Source organism: Colletes gigas, unplaced genomic scaffold (assembly GCF_013123115.1).
Source record: "Colletes gigas isolate AHSC1104 unplaced genomic scaffold, ASM1312311v1 Colletes_gigas_Sc00051, whole genome shotgun sequence".
Lineage (NCBI taxonomy): Eukaryota > Metazoa > Arthropoda > Insecta > Hymenoptera > Colletidae > Colletes > Colletes gigas.
Window position 1 is genome coordinate 358,971 of NW_025106680.1, and position 20,532 is coordinate 379,502.

General features: G+C 41.5%; 1 protein-coding gene across 1 annotated transcript; it reads left to right on the forward strand.

Moving 5' to 3' along the window:
• Positions 1–251: 251 nt before the first annotated feature.
• Positions 252–20,444, forward strand: LOC122403373. The gene is made up of 15 exons (XM_043406865.1): positions 252–443; positions 12,747–13,068; positions 13,968–14,303; positions 14,486–14,733; positions 14,816–15,697; positions 15,862–16,044; positions 16,122–16,320; positions 16,568–16,806; positions 16,885–17,012; positions 17,086–17,356; positions 17,441–17,657; positions 18,140–18,265; positions 18,334–18,541; positions 19,112–19,354; positions 19,736–20,444. Exons 1-15 carry the CDS (start codon positions 386–388, stop codon positions 19,841–19,843), a joined length of 3,768 nt encoding a protein of 1,255 aa, XP_043262800.1. The 5' UTR covers positions 252–385; the 3' UTR covers positions 19,844–20,444.
• Positions 20,445–20,532: the final 88 nt, after the last annotated feature.

The following is a 20,532-nucleotide window of genomic DNA, read 5'->3' on the forward strand; positions in this document are numbered from 1 at the left end:
CTCCGAAAAACTGACGTGTACACCGGACCTAACCGCGGGCGAAGTAGGTCAGAGCCGTCGTGCGCGAGAGTGCGAGACCGAACGAAACGAGAAGAAAAAAGGCCCGCCGTCGGTGGGAAGGATCGTACGAGGAGAGGAAAGAATGGCGAACACCCGGGGACATCAAAGTTTCGACGATGCCCGAGGTTTTTGCACGGCGTAGGCTCGCGATCCAAAATGGCGGCTGGTACCGTGGCACGTTTCGCGACGACAAAGACTGGTCCAGCCACCGCAGGTGCTCCTGAGGAGATCCATCAGCGTGTCCTTGGCGTTTAGCCTGACCTTGATCAGGAAGAACAAACAACGGCGCACCGTTCCGACCGCCGACGCGCGAAGAGAACGAAGGATGGCGGGACGCGTGGAGTCGAAGGTCCTGGTGACCTTGTTGCTCCTCATCCTACCAGGTATGTTCCGTTTTCTGCTGTTTTGTGCGCCGAATGCGCGCCATTATCGAACGCGAGGGGCACGAGACGAGGAATTTAGGGTACGCAAACACACCGCTGTACAGTTACAAGCAACGTTACGCGTTTCTGCCCGATGGTCACTTTGTCTCGGGGTAATTTAGCTCGTGCATCAGGGAGACGCTTAGCATCCTGCGAAACATCAGACCTCGCGAACCATGCTAGGAGGTAATTAGGAATCCTGACGGGAGAGATGGAGATCAATTCGAGGCACACTTTCCGAGCTCGCATGTTCCACTGCGGTGCTAATGATCATTAGAGATTAGACTTTGTAGAAATCTTGACGCCTGGAGCTTGCTGTCTCTGGGATCGTCCTCGTACGCAGGAAGAAGCGGATATTCGGGGAATTAACGCGTGGAACCTGTTCGATAGGCCTTTAACGCCGTTGACTGCCGGACCGAACCCCTCGAATTGTCCATGGAAACGAAACCTTGTTTTTAGACGACAGAAATTGAAGAATTGAAATTCAAGAGTCCTATCTAGATTTATTTTCTTTAACATCTAATCTCGAGAATTAATTGTTTTAGCTCCCCAGTGAAGAATCATGTCACGTATGGGTGACACGGCAGTCAATGAGTTAAGGGGGGATCGTTGAGCGACAGGTTAAAAAAATCGATTTTTCATTTTTATCAATGTTTTAAGATTCGTGCAAACTACTTTTTGTATTAAGTTTTTGCACGTGGGTGTATGGGTGGAGATTTGACACGTGTCAAAAGTGTGTTATCCATGTGAAACTCGTAAAAGATGATTCACAAGTGAGAAGTGGCAAGGAAAGGAGAAATAAGTTCCATAATTATCATCGAAAATGGGAGTAGACGCCGTAAAAGAAGTGTTTTTGAAATCGGGAAATTAATTCAGTGTGAAATGTATCAAAAATGAAACTCTTGATTTCCAACCGTATGTCGAAGATGTAACATTGGACGAAATGAATGTATAGGGCACGTGTCTTCGAAACGTTATGAAAAGGAGAGAAGATGCACTCATGCAAAAGTTAACAGTATATTATGATCCAGCTATTCGGATTTTGTAATAAATATGAAGAACCCCATCTTAGCCACATGTTACCGTATGTGTTGAACCGATGAAGAACCGCAACATCAATACTGCCAACGGGTACGTGAAAGTTGGTATGCTACTATGCAAGCAGCATGTGGTAGAAGCAAAATTAAAAGAACATAAGCACCAGTCAGGTTTTCCAAAGGAGTTTCCAGTCATTTATTATCAATTTACGAAGATTTGGTCAAGGAGACTTTATGGAAACGAAGGATTGAATGCTTTTCTGGCTGACGCAACATTTAGTGGAGGTTTTAAACATTGTAATAACTAGACTGCGGATGTTTATGCATTTATGGGAAATTTTAATCCTCAAAAAACTATAGAACGCATTTAATATGCAAAAATATAAGAAATACTTAAAGTAAGATACGAATTATTATATTTAGGGTTTGAGACAGCCCTCTGCGAAGCTTCCGTTTCATTAATTCTATTAATAAAAATGTGAATTTGCATAAAGATCCGCAGTCTAGTAATAACAATTAAATAACAATGACAATGATAACAAGAAAACGGAGCATCGGAGTACAGAAAGTTCGAAACAGAAATAGACAAAATTGGTAAACAAGAGATTTTATGAGGAAGAAAAATATCGATTTTGTGATGTAAAATGTAAAATGTACTCATTAATATTCGTCTAGGGACTAAACCTGCAATTTTGATCTTATCGTTCATTTACAATAATACTACACAGTAAAATAGTATTAAAGAAAAAAGTAAACTTTCTTTAACAAGTTATGAATCTTCAAAATCGTCAATTTTTTTCCCCCCAAGTCAGGTTCAGTCCCAAAAGTTTTCATCTTTGAGAGAAAATTTCATTTGCTGCGATTCGATGAAGATATTGATAAAATGTAAAAGAATTATTGTTAAAGAAGAAATGGGAATAAAAAATTTTTGTCTACGATTCAAAGATGTTTTCTTTTATGATCAAAAAGAGTTCAATGTAGCGAATAATTTTGTGAGAAATAATTCCTAAATAACAACTACTTTTAGACCTGTCATTCGACAATCCCCCTTAAAACCAGAACCCGCGCGGTTGATGCTGAAACCGGTATCTTGACCTCTGTCGAAAATTTCCTGTCGTTCGAGCAACGAGTTTGAGAAGATAAAAAGCGACACGCCGTGTTCGCGGCTTCCATTCGGCTGCCAGCAGTTAAATTGTATCGAGAAATATTGCATATGCCTTTGGAATTCTGCGCAACATTCCCAGCAATAAGAAGCGTTCGATCGCATTAAACGACTTCGTAGATAGCTTGACTAATATCGACCATAAGCGCCAATAATTTAAGGGGTCTGGTACCTCTAGCGGTATGGAAAACGAGGCATTTTTTTAAGCAACACTGAAGATAAAGTAAGCATTCAATTATTCTGAAACTTTGCACTGTATTTAGGTATAACAAATGTTGAAAAAAACCCTTGGCAATGTTTAAAAAATATTTATAATTAAGCCTACACAGCGCCATGTTCCCGAGCCACTTCTTGTTTTGATGGCCAGCTGGTGTGCAGGATTGTGGTAAAATGGTTGTTATGTACAACAAAAACCGAAATATTCCATTAACTATGATAAATGTCCTAGGCATTGACGATGAGACATTTCAATTTATATAAAAATGAACAATGTGGCAGATATTTGAAACTTAAAATCGAATTTTAACACAAAAACGAGTTCTTATTACGAATATTTTGCAGAATTATTTGACAATTTTGAAAAAAACGGATCGTCAATGCCTAATAAATATAATAGTAAAGATAACTGTAAATTTTCAAAGCAATTGATTAATTAGAACTGGAGTAATGCTACACACCGTTTTGTAAAACATAGTTCCGAGGAAAATGCATTTAACGCGCTACAGGACGCAGATACACGTCATCGTTTGGGGCTCTAAATTTTCAGCAAAAACATTGTTCCGACACTGAGACCATTCGCATAATGTTTTTAAGGCTTCAAACCATTATTTAAGCCAAAAAAAAAAAAATCGAAGTTTTCAATATTCTAGAGTTACCAGACCCCTTAAGAGCACGAAAGTCTTAAAAAACCGGTGAACAAATAAAACACAGTCACCTAAGTATTAATTACTTGTGTCTAATAGCAAAATCGAGTTAAATACGCAATCCAACTGTTAATTCATACTTTTGTAAATTATATAGGATATAGTAGCCACCTCTCGTGGAATAATATTCCCTATATAAAATTAATATCGTACTCTACACAGTATAATTTACTAAAGTATGTATTAAATGCTAGATTTTATCGCTGATCGATTCGATTTCGCGCCGTTGAACTCACTTTATCAATTCTTAGCATGTTTTTATTATTGGTCATTCGATTTTTGCAATTTCCGTATTCTTGTAAAAGAATTGCACAAATAATAAAGTATCTGGAACACTTACTACAGTGAAAGTTTTAATTCGTTAAATGAAGGTTTCTTAAACTACGTTCCTTTAATAAAGGAAAGTTTCTAGCAAATATTATAATTACATTCTAATTTTCTAAATATAATTAATCGCTTATTAAAAAATTTATCGTTTAACAGTTTCTCTTGGATTTAAACGGTTCCCTACTTTTCAACTTAAACTCTTATACATGGTTTATTAAAACAATGCACAGATATTGGCGAACGAGATACTTACAACTATATAATACATTTTATTTTATTATACTTGGCTTTTGAGTAAAAATTTCGTAAAGGAATACCGAATTTTAGGGACGTGGTTTAAAAGTCCCCCAAACTAACAGCATTTCTTTTATTCCACGACAGTATCTTGTCCTTCTAAGAGCTCAAAGTGCTACATTCACAATATAACGTTACAAAGAAAAAAAAATTAAAATTAAAACACGCTGTCTACTTTATTTCCGTGGATGGTTTAAAAATAACGAGTAGTAAAGTGGGTAAAATTACTCTTTGGCGGGTGAACCGATTCTAAAGAATTCCCTGGAATGTTTATTTGCGTCCTAGGCGCAACGACCAACAGAGATCTCGCGAAGATAATCGGATAGATCTGGTAATTGACTCGTGCAGTCGCGGTGGGAACTGATAAGAGGCGATGATTTACTATTTCTGCGATGCGGATACGTAAGTAGGCGCGCATCCGGTTACATTGCCGCGCATGCGCGCCAGATAAACAATTTATCTATGAGAATTCCGTATACGTGACGTCGAATCAAAGACGGAATCATCGCGACTTTGTATCGTGGAAACGTGAAAAGGTTCGTCGACCGCCGTGCAGGGCCAGCGTATAAATATTTAAAAGTAGAATAAAGGACGTAATTATTTCCCCGCGGGCACGAGATACCATTGGCTCCTTCGCGCTGTGCGTGGCGTTAATTGGGGATTAAGAAACCGTAAACGATAAAGAACGTCAGAGAAAACGTCGCGTCTGGTGAAATTTTTCAAACGTGTTCGCTGACTTTGTTTAAAACGAAACGTACCGAGCGCGTCATAGACGCGTTTCAGAACCGACGGGAGAGAAAGCCGCGAGCATGACACGCATTCGTGTCTCCGAAACGTACGTACCTGCTGCTCCGACGTTTTCACGACCCACGCTATAAAAGTTCCCTCGAAAGTATTCAACGCGTCGATTATTCGCATCTGGAATCATCGATACGAACGTCCAGAGCGACGATTACATTTTTATACCGATTCTTCAAATTTTTCAAAGTTTGTTTAACTTTTGGGAGAGGTTTGAAACGTTTTTTTTTAGAGCAACATTCACTTTCTCGCTCCGTACTTGGAGAAAAAGAATCTGCAAAATTCAACTTAGACACGTGAGAGGAGAAAGTTGGACAGTTTAATGTAACCGTCAACGTGACGAGTTTTAATGAGAGTATGTGCAATCTGTAAAGAATAATATTTAGTAAATGGGAAACCAAAGGGTTTGCTCTTTCTTGGAAGTTGTTCATATTTTAGTAAGTAAATAGCAGTCGAAACTCAATATTAAATATCTCGTAAACTACTAACCGAATGGCGTTTTGAGAAACTTACAAAATACATTATTTTTAAATTAATTTCCAGAGTTATTTGTGAAGCGTTTCATATGGAAAATAAATTAATGTATTTCCAATTCAAATTTTTAAATAATACTGAAGCCCGAATTCGATAACACTTCGAGGATTACGTGTTCCACCAATCGCTATAAAAAAAATGATTAATCAGACTTTCACCTTGGGAAGTTCCCTGGAACGTCGAAGGAATCTATCGGTAATTTTAGCTTGGAAGGTGTCATTGACGTATGCTAATTAAAATCTTTCGTGGCCTCTAGGCGTGGTTCGATCGCCAAGCTTCCCGAGCCAACGATTGGAGGCAGAATACGATTTTTATGGGATTTTTTACCCCTCTGAAATCCATCTCCGGTGTTAACGTCTCGTTTACGCAACGAAACGAATCTGCAGAAAACGCAGGGACGTATCCGGCGCAGAGTTTCGTCACTCCGACTTTCGCCCAGCCGTGTTAATTGTGAAAGTGTCACGAAATCGCATCGAACGCGCCGGGACGGAAAGTCGATTGGTTCGTCGAACCAGATTTCGTCTACACGAGGAGGAGCCAAACGTTCGTAAAAGCGTACGTCATGGGAAAGCTAGTACCAATCGGTCGACACAATACCCGGATCCTGCTATCTCCACGCGATTAACTACGCGAAATGTAGTAACAGAATTTTAGCGAAAGTCTGTAGTATCCGTTTCACGAATGTATTGCGCTCGACTGCACTTGGCAGAAATAAAATAAAATAAAATTTGTTTAATCTACATTCTATAATCTATTCAAATTGTACTAATCACTTTAAAAGTATAAAAACTCTCAGAAAACTATCCTATCGAATAAACAAAATTAAAGAACTTTGATTCTGGAAATTTTCATTGATCCAAAGGCGTAGAATTCTCTTAATCCTAGCCATGACAAAACGAAAAACCTAAAACCTATAATTCTATACTTTAATAATAATACTCGTAAATCCTATACTGAATGTCGTTTTTAAAAACACATTTTAGTATCGAATAAACGAAATTAAAAAACTTTGATCCTGAAAATTTTCATTGATCCAAAGGCGTAGAATTCTCTTAATCCTAGCCATGACAAAACGAAAAACCTAAAACCTATAATTTTATACTTTAATAATAATACTCGTAAATCCTATACTGAATGTCGTTTTTAAAAACACATTTTAGTATCGAATAAACAAAATTAAAGAACTTTGATCCTGAAAATTTTCATTGATCCAAAGGCGTAGAATTCTCTTAATCCTAGCCATGACAAAACGAAAAACCTAAAACCTATAATTTTATACTTTAATAATAATACTCGTAAATCCTATACTGAATGTCGTTTTTAAAAACACATTTTAGCATTGAAAATTCACTTGAAACCAATGATAGATACATGTATACAAAATTTAAAAGCATACGTGTATCACGTTTGCATATTTTTTGAAGCATGTCATACGTTATCTAAATTTTTCGCGACCTCGAGTTTTAAAGTGTAAAAAGTTCCCGCGTAAAAGTTGATCGTTAATTTGTGAAATAACCGTTTCAAACAGTTTTGATCGTCGACTCTGGTTTGTATCGTAGGTGTAATCTTTCTAGATCCCCCCAGCGTGACTCGTAATTCACGAAAAACGCGCGTCGAAGTTGAACTCGAGGCACCTGTCGAACATCGCGGGGAATTAGCCGAATGTCGCGTTCGCCGGCGAAAAGAATAAATATTGGGCTGGAATGGGATACCGTTAAGTCTGCCGTTACCGCCTCGAGAGACGGCACATAGCTCGGTCTACACTTCCACGGACAAACCCCTTCGACGTTTCTTTCTTCTTGCCTCGTGCTAGCGCTCGTCGCCGTTCGAGTCGGGTCGAAGGGTCACACGATGCTCCAACACAGGGGTCGCCATTCGTGGCCAAAATTTATATTATAATCATAAAAGGAAACTCGAACCGCTAGAAATTACAGCCTGGATAATGCAAAGATAATCCGGAGACAAAAAAAAAGCAAAAAATCGCATTTTTCCGAAAGCAAATAAAAATCGTACGAATCCAATTTGTTCCCAAATATCGAACAAGCAAACACGCAGTTCTACAATTTTTTATAGTCGAATAAAAATACCAATTTTTAATTAATTATCGTGTATAAAAGATTATGCTTATATTGCTTTCAAAGATATCATACAAGTATTTAGTAAATTTCTTTTTGGCAGGTAAAACATAGAAAACAGTGCTTAGTTATATTTATACTCCTATACGCTGAAAACACAAACGTCCGAATAAATTATTGAATCTAGTCGATAAATATTGCGACTAAATAACGCTTCTATTAAATTCTTCTTTTACATTTTTAAAACAGAGTTACCTTCCCTTTTGCAGAAATAATTTTTTTAACGATTGTAAAGATTTCGTGAAAAAATAAGAGCCAGCCTATTTTGCTACGTGCGACTGTATTATGATTCATGCGTCCGATCGCAACTCTCGACTTCCTGGCGTCGAATGGCAGATGCACGCCATCTTTATCGATTGTTTTTCCCGTGCACGCTCGGAGCGATCGATGGCGCGGCCTGACAACGAAATGATTCGAGGATCCAAAGGTGCCACGAGCGTCGAAGGTGTCTCGGTAATTGGAAACGGAGAGCCATTCAAGTCAATGAACAGGGAAACGCGGCCGTTAATCGCGTACACGCTGAGATCCCATTAGCGGGATCCATAGAGGCTGGTAAATATTATCGCTATAGGCGCGTATCATGGCAGGCAATCGTAGATATTCAGAACCGGTAATCATTTTTACGGACGGTTTGCACATAAGACACAACTATGTTACGTACCCTCGTTACCTCGTGGAGCGCGTGTTCGAGCAACGAATTAAAATAATCGATCATCCATTTGTATTAAATGGAAATAAGTATTTAAATTATGGAATAAAATGTTTCACAACGAATAGAAATTGTGCTCTAAACAATATTGTTGCAAGTGACCAAGAGTATACTTGGCTATCTTCCGAAAATAATTTGTATATTTCTAAGATAATTTGGCAATAATTTTGAAAATATTTCTAGAATATTCCTGTCGATTAACTGTGCTGTATGGGTGGTTTCGGGCAGGGACAAGTCATAAATCCTGTGAACGAGAGTCCTGGACCGCGGAACCATTCGAAACGGTCGTGTTTCGAACCTGACCAGCAGGAGACTGCATTCCGTTCATTGCAACAGAATCAACCATGCAATTCACCTACATTCTCACGGCATCCCTATCAGATGCTCTCACGTTAGGAAGGTTATGGTGTTCACGTGAACACCGTTACTCGTACGCGGCATGCCAGCCGCGGTTATAATTATTATTTATACGCGCATCGAAATAGGAAACGGAAAGTCCCGGTAACGAACTCTACAACTGGTTGCGATTCTTACGAACAAAAGAAGTGTTGTCAGACTTATTTCAGTCAGTTTGCAATTCCCTAATATATCTTATTAATAATTGATTACTTAAAAAGTTGCGATATTTGTTTAAATGGCGTCGTATACATATATTTTGATGACCTTGAAATGACCCTGGACTCACAAATCTAAGTTGGATCAATGGAGTCATTAGCTCTCGTTCATAGCAATAACGTGTGTACATACGTTGTTAATAAAAGGGAATTTCTAAATATACATAAATATGAATGTATTGTTGCTGTCAAATTATTCAAATGTCCAAGGACAATTTTTGGTAGATTTCCGCCGTTCCAAAAGCGTAGAATCACACTGGTGGTGGTCGTGGCATATAATTTCGAGATACCATGTGCAACAATGCACCAGGTTTTCCATAATAGCAGAGGGAAAATTGAATTAAGCGAGCGCGTGCACGGAGCGGCGGATAACTGTAGTTTCAGCCCGATGCGTGCAATTTAAATGTTATCGTCGACGATCGTTGAAAGAACCGTTTAGAAACGTCGATGCGTTACGTTTCTGATAACTAGAGACGGTTTCCTGGCGGTCGTACGACCGCACGCCGTGAATCTCAATATCGGCGTACGCGTCAGACCGATCTCGAAGGGATCATCTGCTTCGTCAGCGTTCCTCTGCGCATCTCAGCGGGGATCAGAGAGAGAACATCGAGAGCACGATGCTCGACGAGTAGAACGAAGCAGCGGTTAACTTAATTGCAATCCCTGACGAGCAGCTGTCTGATAATCGTGTCGCTTAACACAGTTCCTAATGAGCAATTAGCGATAGATCGTCGACGCCGTTGCGATCAACGGAAATGAAAATCGTGATTTTCCTACAGAATTTTCCCGACTAACTGACCCAGCAGAGTCGGCAAACTTGTTCGCGTTCGCGTACCAAACGTTCACGAATCCTATTTTATTGCCTTTGTATAGTTAATAAAAATCAACACAATTATCTATTAGCGGGATTTTTTCTATCGCGTAGGTATTGAATGGCAAATGTTTCATGCGTGATTCATATTCTCTCACGTTCAATAGCACGCGTGCTGAACTAGATTCATCAAACATTCTATTTCGTGTAGGTACTGTTCTCTACACAAAATTTATACTGGAAAATAATTATATTTCAATGTTCCATCATAATCATCGCCCTACGCAAACAAGTTTCTGAATTCAATTAAAATATCAAGTTTCCAATTATATTATGCAACACAAGCATGTGCATTATATCTACCGTATTTCAGGCACACGCCACGTTTATTCACAAGTATGTACGACGACTTCAACAATTTCTATCTTTAAACATTACCTTTGTACACAGGAAGAATGAAAATAAAAAAGAAGAATAAGTTAAAAAAATTGTTTCGAGTTCTGCAACTTTGCCTCTCTATTCTATTAGCTCGTTTGCCGCGCTACAAAGACGACATGAAATAGAAATAAAATAAAATTCCTAACGCGAAAGAAGAATAGTAGATAGCATGTATGCTCGTTACACGACCAGCCTACCGCTTCGGCGATGGGTAATTAATTATCAACGTAGAACGATAACAAATGCAACGAGCCATGGGCACATCAATTATACAAAAGCTGCCTGTTCCTTCGCGAAAAAGAAGCCGTAACGAGCGAACGAAAACAATTAGCTTTTGATTCACCGATGAAATAATTCCTTAAATCGATCGGCGAGTTTAATAAATTGGACGAGCCCCGTTAGGCGATTATCCTCGTTGCCTCGTTAGCGACAGGAACTCCGCTGCAGACTAGGCGCTCCTCGAATCGACCGTTGGAAGACGGTGAAAGGTCCGAATAGAAGAAAAAACCCAGGAAAATGATACTATAATATGCATGCACTTTCTAAGGAACAAAGCACCGGCGAATCGTTCGCGAACATCTACTTTCGTCGGGTTTCGAGACGCGTATTTACCCGCACCGCTTACGTACACACGTAGCTGGATCGACCACTCGCGTGGCGCGTCGATCGAAACGATTAATTATCTCGGTTAGTAATCCAAGTTTCCACGCGATATTCAGGGCACTCGATCGTTATTATCGAGTCGCGATGATCTCTGCAACCGGCCGGCAATTGTAGTTTCACTTAAATTGCTTCGCGCGTCGTTGAATCGCTGCATGGAAAGCCCCCCATTGTTCCCTTCTGGCTCGTCTGCCAGGGAATTTCAACGCTAGAACTGTACCTGAACGCGACCGTAAAATAGTTATACGCGCACCAGCCGCCCAACGAAGCTACCCTGTTTAATAAATATTCACTATTTATTCGGTCTAGAAGTAACCACCATTGCTTACGATGCATTTGTCGATTTTTTCATGCTACTGTGGGGTTCTGTGAAAGAGGAATATTGGGGATGGGGGGTTGTTTCTCACTGGGTGTGTGCAGTTCCTTTCTCCCTATAACCTGCATTTAGAATTTGTGTGGTATTTTTTCTAGTTAGATTTCATGGTTACTGTTAGAGGGAAAGATTTCAAAAACCCCCTTATCATACATCATGCGATGTGTGTGTTAGAATCAACTAGGTTTGGGAGATTTGCATTTTGAAAGGAATATCTTCAGGTCTGTAGTTCTCTAGTGAGGCTACTAAGGAATTTGGGTGAACGCTTGCGAGAAGAACGCTCCCTCTGACGGCGATTACGAAAAACAATGGACCCGAAAACTTATTTTAATCATTGAAAAAATGAAAAAATTCATTTCTCGAGCGACTGAAAGTGGAGAGTGGTTGAAAATTCTCGAAAGGGATCGTCCACGGTGTGCAATTAAAAAGAATTCAATGCGCGCGATCTCGACGAACGTTTTTTTGCCCCCCTCGCCAAAAGGTAGAAGGTGTGACGCGAGTAACGAGAACGGGAGAGTACAAAAGAGAGAGAAAGAGTAGTAATTTCATACGCGTCACGTCCACGGTTGGTCAAACCACTCGATACCGGCCTCGAGAATGTCAACCGCTCGAGTACCGTTTTCCTTGCCGATCAGCCGTGATCTTCACGATTTTTTGCGATTCTGCCACGGCCATCGACAGCGCGACGCTTCTTGCGGTTTACGCGACGCTCCGACTTAAATGCTCGATCGATGGAAAGACCACAAAATTGCCATGCTCCTACGTTAAGGTAAAATATCCGATCGTTGAACACCAGCGTGTATAATGTTGATTATCTCTGATATTCGTTAGATCCATTAACCCTTTGCACTCCTATGTCGAGTGCGACTATACATCAATTATTATTCAGGAGCTCCTTCGTCAAGTCTCATTCGACATTTTTTCAAGTCCAAACCAAACAGATATTATACACTTGAAAATTACAAAATACAACAGTGTAAATAAAACACTTAAAAGCATATTGGGAGCCGCTGGTAACAAAATTGGAATATAATTTGGAGTGCAAAGGGTTAAAGAATAATTTTATTCAGTTCTCTAATTATATATTTTTATTTGCTAGCAAACTCGTCGCATCTGCGAGAAAAGAATTGTTTATTCGTTACTTGTAAATAAAAATCCAAGATTGTTCGAGTCGAGTAACCGACGTCCTTCTCACGCGAACAACAAAGGTTCTATTACAAGATTTAATCGCGATACAATTACCTATCTCTATATAGGGCAATTACGTGGTTTTGTGCGTAATGAGCCGCGCAAACCTTTTTCTTGGGTCCGTTGCTTATCGCGATGCCTTCCGTGCTCGAATGCAATGGCGAATTTATGCAAAACAGGAGCACTCGAAGGTTATTAGAAAAAGAAAAATAGAAGACATTGGTAAAACAGGTTTATAAATTGCTGTCTAACTATGTACAGGTGTGCTGACTATCCAAAACAACCGAACGTCCTCCCGTTCCTCCCAAGAAGTCACGGTTGCTAGCAGTGACACCCAGAGGTACCCGAATTGGGAAAAGACGTCAAACGTCTTACACCGTGATGGATCGCCGACTTTCCAGAGGACCGTTCCGGCGTTCCAACTGGAAAGCTCAAGGAGCGTTGACAACTTCGACAAAAACGAAGTGAGATTCGAAGACGAGGATACCAGACACGTGGAAGCTATGGACGAGTTGACGTCCTCGAAATACATCGACCATATCGATGGCAACAATATAGAAGTCAAACCTGACAAATACTATCAGTAAGTCGTACGTTTATTTGCCATGCTAAAACGGGATACAAGCTTCTCGAGACACGACATAAAAAAGTAAAGCTAACAAGAAACGATACGTAAATATATGTTACAAAATTTTTGTTTACCACGGAAATTTATTTTAAGGAATGGGAACGAGCATATAAATACATTTTTAGAAATATAATTGAGGAAATATCAAAGATAATAATCAACATTATGTACACTGATGTTCGAGTAGGGGGACCTGTCCAAGTATTGGGTCTTTTACCTTATTGGGATTCGAATCGCATACCTCTAGCACCATAACTGAACACTTTACCGCTGCAGCTACAACTGTTCACTGTTGTCATGGTTTACGAAACTAAACTAATGGTAGCGTGCAAAACTTGAAACTCAAAGTTCTCAAAGACCCATTCTGACAAGATCTTTTGACACGAACTTGCCCCCCTTTCAATTTTGATAAGACTTTGTTATCTAAACTAATGGTAGCGTGCAAAACTTGAAACTCAAAGTTCTCAAAGACCCATTCTGACAAGATCTTTTGACACGAACTTGCCCCCCTTTCAATTTTGATAAGACTTTGTTATCTAAACTAATGGTAGCGTGCAAAACTTGAAACTCAAAGTTCTCAAAGACCCATTCTGACAAGATCTTTTGACACGAACTTGCCCCCCTTTCAATTTTGATAAGACTTTGCTGTCTAAACTAATGGTAGCGTGCAAAACTTGAAACTCAAAGTTCTCAAAAACGGAGGTCCATTTTGACAAAATCTTTTGACACGAACTTGCCCCCGTTTCAATTTTGATAAGACTTTGCCGTCTTGCTAGCCAACTTCTCGCGAGTGTACAGTACCTTTTACGTAGCGCAGACGATCGATACTAAAAATAATATTTTGTCCACTACAGTATATCACCCACAGCGAGCGAATTCTTGTCGGGGGAAGGACAAGGGGCTCCGCAGAGACCGAAACTCTTGACGGAGCCCCATCAGCTAGCTGGAGTGTCGCCCCAACAAGCACAATATCTGCAGGCGGTAGATCAACAAAGACGAGCACGCCAGGAGACCGCGAGGATCTATAGCGAACACGCACCGCCGCCTATTCTGCAGACCGCTTCTCCAGGGCAACGACAGGCGAACCCCGACATACAGGACATCATCACGGGGATCGTCAAGCTGCTAAATGGAAACGTAAACGTCGCAGCGAACACTGTTAGGCCACTGAGACCGATCCAAGCTACCAGGTACAAGGACAAAATTAAAAAATTTCAAATCGTTCCAAAAAAAATTATTTTTGGTGAATACACATACCCCCAAAATCCTACGTGCTTTCGCGAAAAGAATTCTTTACCGAAAGTATTACATCACATTATGTAATTTTTTTCTGACGCACTCTGAATACCAGCGCGTAATTATCTTTTTGAAGGATCAATAACAGAGGGCCACCGCGAATTTCCGACGTACCGCCGTTACCACCGGACTTCGACACGCCTGGAATGAATCCTCCTCCTCCGCCGGATCATCCTTACCCATTCGAGAAACCGCCGGCACCAGATAGACCATTGGTCAATCAGCTACCACCGGAAAGACCGGTCAGACCCTTCGTGAACGGAGTCCCGTTGCCAGAGCAAATTGTTCCGCAAGGGAATCGCCCGTGGACATGGAATCGTCCCGGTAATGTTGCCAGCCCATATACACGTCCGTTTCTTTTCCTTGCTTATCGTTTTAATCGCTCGCGTCGATTTTGGTCATTCAGGGGGCAACAGACGACCGATCCCGCCGTACAAACCGCTGCCGCCGTCGTTGGATTCCTCCTTTCATCGGGAGAAGGAACAGGACGACAAGCACACGGATAAATATCACTTCGACTCGAAACCCGACGGCAAGCCGACGAACGAATCCTCCCCTAAAAAGGACGAGAACTATCGGAACGAGACCACCACGAATGGTCTGGAATATCCAGCCAAAGTCCACGCGGAGGATAACCACCAGAAAGATAAAAACGACTCGAGGATCGCGGAAAAACCGATCGGTGAGGACGCGACGAAAAAACCAGACGCCGAGAGCTCGACGAAAAAAGAGCACAAGCATCAATCGCCGCATAAGGAGAATAAAATAAGTAACGAGAAGACGACGACAGTTGGAGTGGAGCCTAGTCATTCCAATCAAGTGAGCGACGCGAAGCACGATGACTCTCCGAAGCCTGTGATACCGTTGGAAGTAAAACCGACGAAATCGACCAAGAACACCGACGCTCACAACGCCACTTTAAAACCGAGCAACGAGAAGACTATGGAGAAGTCGACGATTACCAAGACGACGACGAAATCCTTCGCTACGTCCACGCTGAACATCGAGACCAGCTCGTCGGTCCACGTGATTCAACCCACGACGACGAAAACGATCGTCTCGGCCACGAAGCTTGCCACCGCTGATAATTCGAGTAACAATCTCCCGGACACGACGACCATGGTGGCATTGGAGCCGAGCAAATCGTCCGATTTCGATACCGCGACGAGCACGTCGAGCGTCCCGACGCCAACGGACAATTTCCCATCCACGTTCACGAAAACCACATCGACCACGGAGAAAAGCACGATTCACGCACCAGCCACCAACACTTTTACCAAGAGTTCAGGTAAGACGTTCTCACGAATGCTCGAACGGCTCGATATACGTTAAGAATATCGCATTCGATCTATAATGAATTTCTACGCGTAGCCTACGAGAACAACAAGCACGCTTAATTAGTTTCCTTTGTACACCCCGATAGCCGTCACGGTAAATTAATTTCCTTTGTAGCCCCCACGGATCGCTATGCTTACCGACCCCGACCTGGAATCGTCCTCGACGATACCTTGGATTACACAGGATCTCAGGGACTGGCGACTCAACGACCGTACGCGCCACCGAGGCATCCACCTCTCGGTGATATTTTTGATGTCACGGTCTCGGCTATCCAAGGCCCTGGCGGTGGAGGCTCCGGTAAACATTAACGCGCGCTAATTGCACAAACGCTCGCGCGAACAATTCTGTACGTCCCTTTTTTCCTTTGACCACAGGGGACGGAGTCAGGGTGCCGGTAAACGCGGGCAGCGCGGACGTGATTCTAACATCCGCTGTCGAGGGTCAAGGATTCGTCAGCATCGACGGGAAAAGGACGTACCTGAACCTGTTCGAAAATACGGATCAAACGTCGACGCACGTGCAGTCGCAGCCTCAACCGACGAGGACGCAACCGCCTGCTGTTGTCGGCACTGGGTTTGTTTCCCGAAAAATTTTTACTTGACTATAATGAACGTTCGATGTATGCACGAATCGACCTACGCGATAAATGCTCGGTGTTCATCCCTACCACTGAGGAGACATTCCCCTTGACTAGTTGCTCCTTTCTACGCTCGACAATCGATTGGGGTCCCAATTTTTTAGCATATATCCAGCTTTTACTACATAGTAGGGGTGTGAGAGGTCTCGAAAATATCGAGATTTTCAATATCGTTTGTTACAGATTCGCGGTCCCACAACCCGATCCTCCAGCTCTGAGTCCAAGACCCATAGGACCGATTCGAAGGCCAACGTTCCACAGGAGACCGACTCAACCCCCGGTGAGAATCGACACTTGCATCGTGGGCGACACGAGCACTTGCGACATCAGTCAGCACGAGGCGTGCGCCACCGTCCAAGGAGTGTCTGCTTGTCACTGTAAGCCAGGATACGCCAGATTGCAGCACTCCTTGCCGTGCAAAAGTTCGTAGATGTTCAAACTTACCGGATGAAAATCCAAAATTAGTTACCCTTCGATCAATACCGATCCTATTTTCTCAGAAATCATCAGTATCGTGGTGTCCATGAGAGTGGACAAGATCTACGACAGGAAAGTCGTGTGGGATCAAGGGTTCACGGACAAGGACTCCGAATCCTACCAGACTTTGGCCTACGAAGCCAATCGAGCTGTAAGTTCGACCAGCCTTGAATCTTACGTCTCGATGAGCGAAACGAATCTTTTGAATTGTTCGCGTTGTTTAGATCGAATCCGCCATGTCGATGACGCCGTTCTCGGACGAGTACATGGGCTCCTCGATAAACGGCGTGTATCAGGGTGACGTGAGCCAAGGGCAAGGAGGTGTCTTCGTCAACGCAACGTTGAAACTCACTTACGAACCGAGAACGATCAGACCGAGCCTGGCGGGAGAATTGCAGAGACATTTGCTCGGTGTTATTCACAGAAGAAGCAATAATATAGGAAACAGTGCCCTGTACGTCGACAGTCCACCGGGATCTATATCAAACCTACAAGGTCGGACTCGTAACAATGATTAAAGAACTTATCTGAACCGTACGTTTCGCGTCACAAAGTACGACTCTATATTTTACATTTTAGATCTGGACGAGTGCATGTCGTCGGAATTGAACGACTGTCATTCGTTGGCAACTTGCGTAAACAATTGGGGCGGGTTCACTTGCTCTTGCAATCCGGGATTGAAAGATACTCACAAGGATGACCCTAATGAATCCGGCAGGACCTGTATATCCTGTCCCTCGACTTACTGCAACAATCGAGGATCGTGCTCCTACCAGGGAGACCACATGCAGTGCACGTGAGTGAATGAAATTGTTCGTTGATAAAAGCAAAAAGGAAGTTCTGTACAGTAAATCTTGGATAACTGCGAGAAATACGGAAGCGAAGCAGTTGTAAAAGCTTGATTGATATAAAACAGCGAACTAAGGATATTTATTTTAATTAAAGAATCAGGATATAACTCGAATCATATTTGCGTATGTAATCGTATTTAACGCGATTTTATACTCTATTAGGAGTAGGTAGAAAATAAATTATATCGTATTTGGTCTTATTTTAATCGGGAAACTGTCACAAACACGATGGTAAAAGTTTCATTAAAAAAAAAATAAAAATAAAAAAGTTTCACTTTTGCATTCTGTACCCATTGTATCACCCATATATGAGTTCAAATCAGGTTACACTACGCAGGTCGTTCAAGGTTGAACTTCACAGTGTGTGAAGTGTAATTGCAGTTATCCAAATATTTTTGTACTCCTACAAAGGTTTTCGGTTTCGCAGGTGTACTGGTAATTACTATGGTGCTCAATGCGAGGTCGATGGAGAGGTCCTGGGCGTAGCAATAGGAGCGTCGGTAGCTGCTTTAATAATTATAGTTTTAACGCTCGTATGTCTGGTCATGTGGAGGTAAGTAGAATCTCGTTAAAACATGTTTTCGTTGACGCCTTGGTAATCGCATTTAACACGTGCTGCAGTCGAAGATGGTCGCGGGAACAGAAATCGGTTGGTTCGCCAGTTTACGGATACATTCAGGGTGGTATCCCTGGTACACTCCCAGGAACTTTAGCGAGGGTCGGTTCCGTGGGCACTCTGGCTTCCGTAAAGCAAGGACCACCGACCAACTTGCCACCCTATATGTGGGCACACTTTGCTGATCACATGGCGACTGCCAACGTATACGCGGTTGGTATCAACTTTAACACAGTTAACCTTGCGCCGAACAAACTTGCACGCCGGAAGGTTGCATCCACAGCTCGGTGCATCCTTCCATTGTTGTTTTATGAGTTTATCGATAAAGCGTAAAACGGGGAAAGCCCTTTACCGCGTTAGAAAGCATTTTCGCTGGGTTCACAATTCGAGGGGAAAGGGATGTACAAAGTCGGACCTCTGTAACTCGAAAGCCTTTATGAATCGAAGCTTTATTCGTTTATAAATATTCTATAAATAAAAAAGGTAAAGCGAAGCCGACTCGAAGCTGAGCGTCGCTCGACCTATGCAGCTCGAATGTACGTCAATTGACTGTAATTTGTTTCTTTTTTCGAGAACCTTCTATTTACTCATTTTGATGATGATTACTTATCATTTGTAACAATTAAAACAGAAATAGAGTTGAGCTATTTTTTACAGAGGTTGAGCAAAACTCACTCAACACTGTTCTACGTTCTATTGTTTTCAGAGGTCTGATTGCTTTCTAGACTTCTATTCAATAATTTCTGTCGAGACATTGTGTGTTAAGTTGTGGTTTGACTATAGACGGAGCCCATGGGTCCGACTCGACCCAGTTCAGCCGTGTTTGGCTATCCACCTCTGAACGTTCACGGAACATTACCACCAGTTCCGTTGCCAAGACTTCAAGCTCCACCGAGATCAAGACAAAGACACCAACCAGACCCGGACAGCTCGGACTCCGAGCTACAGGATAAGGATAGGGCTGACTTGATCCCGCAGAACAGCGGCTTCCATGTTCCCAGGCCGAAGTCTAGGTCATCCTTGGCGGTGAGTACCTACCTTATTCGATAGTACATAGCAAAACGAGCCACCTTCCCAATATTTCACAACTTTTCACCTCTCAAACGATCCTGGGGGGTTCGTTGGGAGCTCAGTCTCATTACATTACCAAAAACTTATGAACTTAATTCTTTGAATATTTGATTGGTGCTTTACAAAATTATGAATTATATTTTTTATAGGATGAATTAAATATATATGTATGTTTTTACTTATTCATGAAGGTACAAACAAAACTAGAAACTTAAAACAGCCTTAATGCTTGATACATTTGCTGATATACAACGAAAAATAAATAAAAATTTAATTTTTAGACTCCGTTCTGGTTTCTGAGTGGTTTCAAAACACGTGATTTCTGTTTCATTATAGAATCAAAGCGGAATCTACAACGATGTGGAGTACGATCAGGGCGACGTGCACCATTTGTCGAAAAATAATATTCCGATGTCTACATACCGGCCGTACTATCGAACGTGAGATCCGAGAAGTCTAGTTTAGTAACATTTTAACAAAGACAATGATCGAAGAACTGTGACTGGTATCGTAACGTAGCCGAAAACAACAGAGAAAATAATACAATTTATTACCAATCTACTTTGTCACTTTCGGCTACGCTGTTCACGTCGACGTAACTCAGTGTTAGCATTACTTAATTCTTAATTATTCGTTATTATATAGATATTTATTATCCTAGTACTATCGTCGAAATATCGTATCTATCAAAACACCCAAAAAAAAAAAGAGGAAAGATATCAAGGCTGTTTCTTTGTAAGAATCTATCGAACGAAGGGTGCATACTGAACGACTAGTATTAAAAACGATTGATCCTTTTAATTGTTACTTAGCATAAATAACTTGGAGCATTAACTCGTCTTAACGATAGATATTTATATTGTACGGTTTAATAGCACGTAACGACGAAGACGCGTTGCTATGCGACGAATAGCGATCTTCTTAAAGCAAATGTTAATTACGCTCTTTGCGCGATCATCGTTATCTCGACGCTTGACTGGTTAAACCGTCGAACAACAGTAATTTTTACGCAGTATCGCGTAATGTTACGCAAATTATATGAATTTACCAGTAACCAAGAATCTTTAAAGCGTGGAGATTACGTTGTAAACGAAAGCGTTCCTCGTGAGGTTCGAAAGGGTGTCGAATATCGT

What these genes read in the sequence shown, in the direction of transcription:
- LOC122403373 (XM_043406865.1), top strand. Translation starts at nt 386, where the DNA reads ATGGCGGGACGCGTGGAGTCGAAGGTCCTGGTGACCTTGTTGCTCCTC. An exon ending in AAACCTGACAAATACTATCA is followed by an intron (nt 13,069 to 13,967) that starts GTAAGTCGTACG and finishes TGTCCACTACAG; the next exon opens with TATATCACCCACAGCGAGCG. An exon ending in GGAGACCACATGCAGTGCAC is followed by an intron (nt 17,658 to 18,139) that starts GTGAGTGAATGA and finishes TCGGTTTCGCAG; the next exon opens with GTGTACTGGTAATTACTATG.